Source organism: Suillus paluster (assembly GCF_016628075.1).
Source record: "Suillus paluster strain FC165 chromosome Unknown EDB91scaffold_314, whole genome shotgun sequence".
Lineage (NCBI taxonomy): Eukaryota > Fungi > Basidiomycota > Agaricomycetes > Boletales > Suillaceae > Suillus > Suillus paluster.
This window is the reverse complement of record NW_024537874.1, coordinates 5494-7089: the sequence shown is the minus strand read 5'-3', so window position 1 is coordinate 7089 and position 1596 is coordinate 5494. Positions and strand designations below refer to the sequence as shown.

The window sequence follows — 1596 nt, the reverse complement described above, 5'->3', positions numbered from 1 at the left end:
CATCTGGTGCCCAGCCACCAGATTCTTGACCGATTGTCGAAAAGTACGTGATTCTTCATTCCGGAATCTGTCCTTCTAGATCGGATCAATTTCTTGTTGAAATTTCTAAAGGGTCGCGTTACAATCATGCGAAGCATATAAAACCCTTATTTCGGCTTAGCATACACTCCAGTCTCCTTCGCTCTGCTACCAGTCCAGATCACCATCCACCCACACTCGTTCAACATGTTCAAGAAGTCCGCTCTTTTGATCCTCGTCACTGCTGCTTTTGCAGTTGCCCTTCCCACCCCCGCCCTCCTCGGGGGCGTCGGCAACACCGGCAACAGCAATATCGGCAGTGGTGACATCCCCATCCCCAGCGACCTCATCGGGGGCGTCGCCAACACTGGCGACAGCAATATCGGCAGTGGCAACATCCCCATCCCCAGTGACCTCATCGGGGGCGTCGCCAACACCGGCGACAGCAATATCGGCAGTGGCGACATCCCCATCCCCAGCGGCCTCATCAGGGGCGGCGCCAACGCCGGCAACAACAACAACGGCGGCGGCGACATCATCGATGGTAGCAACGACTATAGTGTAAGTACACAAGGTTGTTCCCTTCCCTCCTGTTTCCCAAAACTGACGCCTCAAAGACTCCAGCTGTTCGCAGCACCATCCCCGTGGCGCCGCAAGGCTTTTCTCAGGCCGAAGGCAAGGTTAAGACACCCAACACCTTTACCCCCAAGCTCCCCAGTGGTGTAAAGTCTTTCCCCCGTACTCCTCGCGCTCAACCAAAGAGCCCAGTGCCTAGGCATGCCGACCCATCTCAAATGCAGTCTAGAGTCGAGGGCGTTGTCAAGGCTCTTGGTGCCAATGGTAAGTTGACCCGGGAGCGTCGCCTTCCATTTCCCCCAAGCTCACCCAGTCTTCATCCCCCAAAGGCTTGAAACTCCGTTCGTCTGCAACCAGTGTTGTCATTCCCACTGACCCGGAAAATGCCTCGTCTTCAAATGTTAAGCCGCCATCTCTGGCTCGTCGCGCTGAGTCGTGCTCCTCTGACTACACCTTGGCCTACTGCCGGAGAGTCCTGAAGGCGGGCGACGATTTCATCCCGACACTGCTCGCAATGATGAAAGAGGACACTTCGGTTACTGGCCCAGTGGGCTTGTCCTGCGGCTCGGCTGCCAAGACCTCTGAATAGTGAGTTCTCTCCTTTCTATCCCTCTAAGTTGGTTGACATTGCTCGTTAGCTCCTACCCCCTGTGCTACAAGAAGATGGGAAATGGCGTGGCCCTGGATTGCCAGGAGGCTACTATCAACTCCCTCAATTAAATTATACATGCGGATGTTATGCTCGTCCTCCAATAAGTCAACTGTAGTCTTTGGGCGTAGCATAGCGTCTGGATGTTCCTTACCACTACATTAGTATTTACTACGCCAATTTGCCACGGCCGAGTGATTCATAATTTCAGTACTTACTCATAATTCTTTGGTTTGGCTCAAACCTTCGGAGCAGTATCTCAACACGACCGGCCCTAAACTGACCCATAAGTAGATTTTGCATTCACGACCTCGAACTTTTCCAACTCATTCCGGACTCGCACTATTGTCCCC

General features: G+C 53.4%; 1 protein-coding gene across 1 annotated transcript; it reads left to right on the top strand.

Annotated features, from left to right (window-relative positions):
- Window positions 1-225: 225 nt before the first annotated feature.
- Window positions 226-1314, top strand: EDB91DRAFT_1257606 (uncharacterized protein; the record flags this gene model as incomplete). Its single annotated transcript, XM_041324308.1, has 4 exons — window positions 226-579; window positions 636-858; window positions 924-1182; window positions 1233-1314. 4 exons carry the CDS (start codon window positions 226-228, stop codon window positions 1312-1314), a joined length of 918 nt encoding a protein of 305 aa, XP_041168684.1.
- Window positions 1315-1596: the final 282 nt, after the last annotated feature.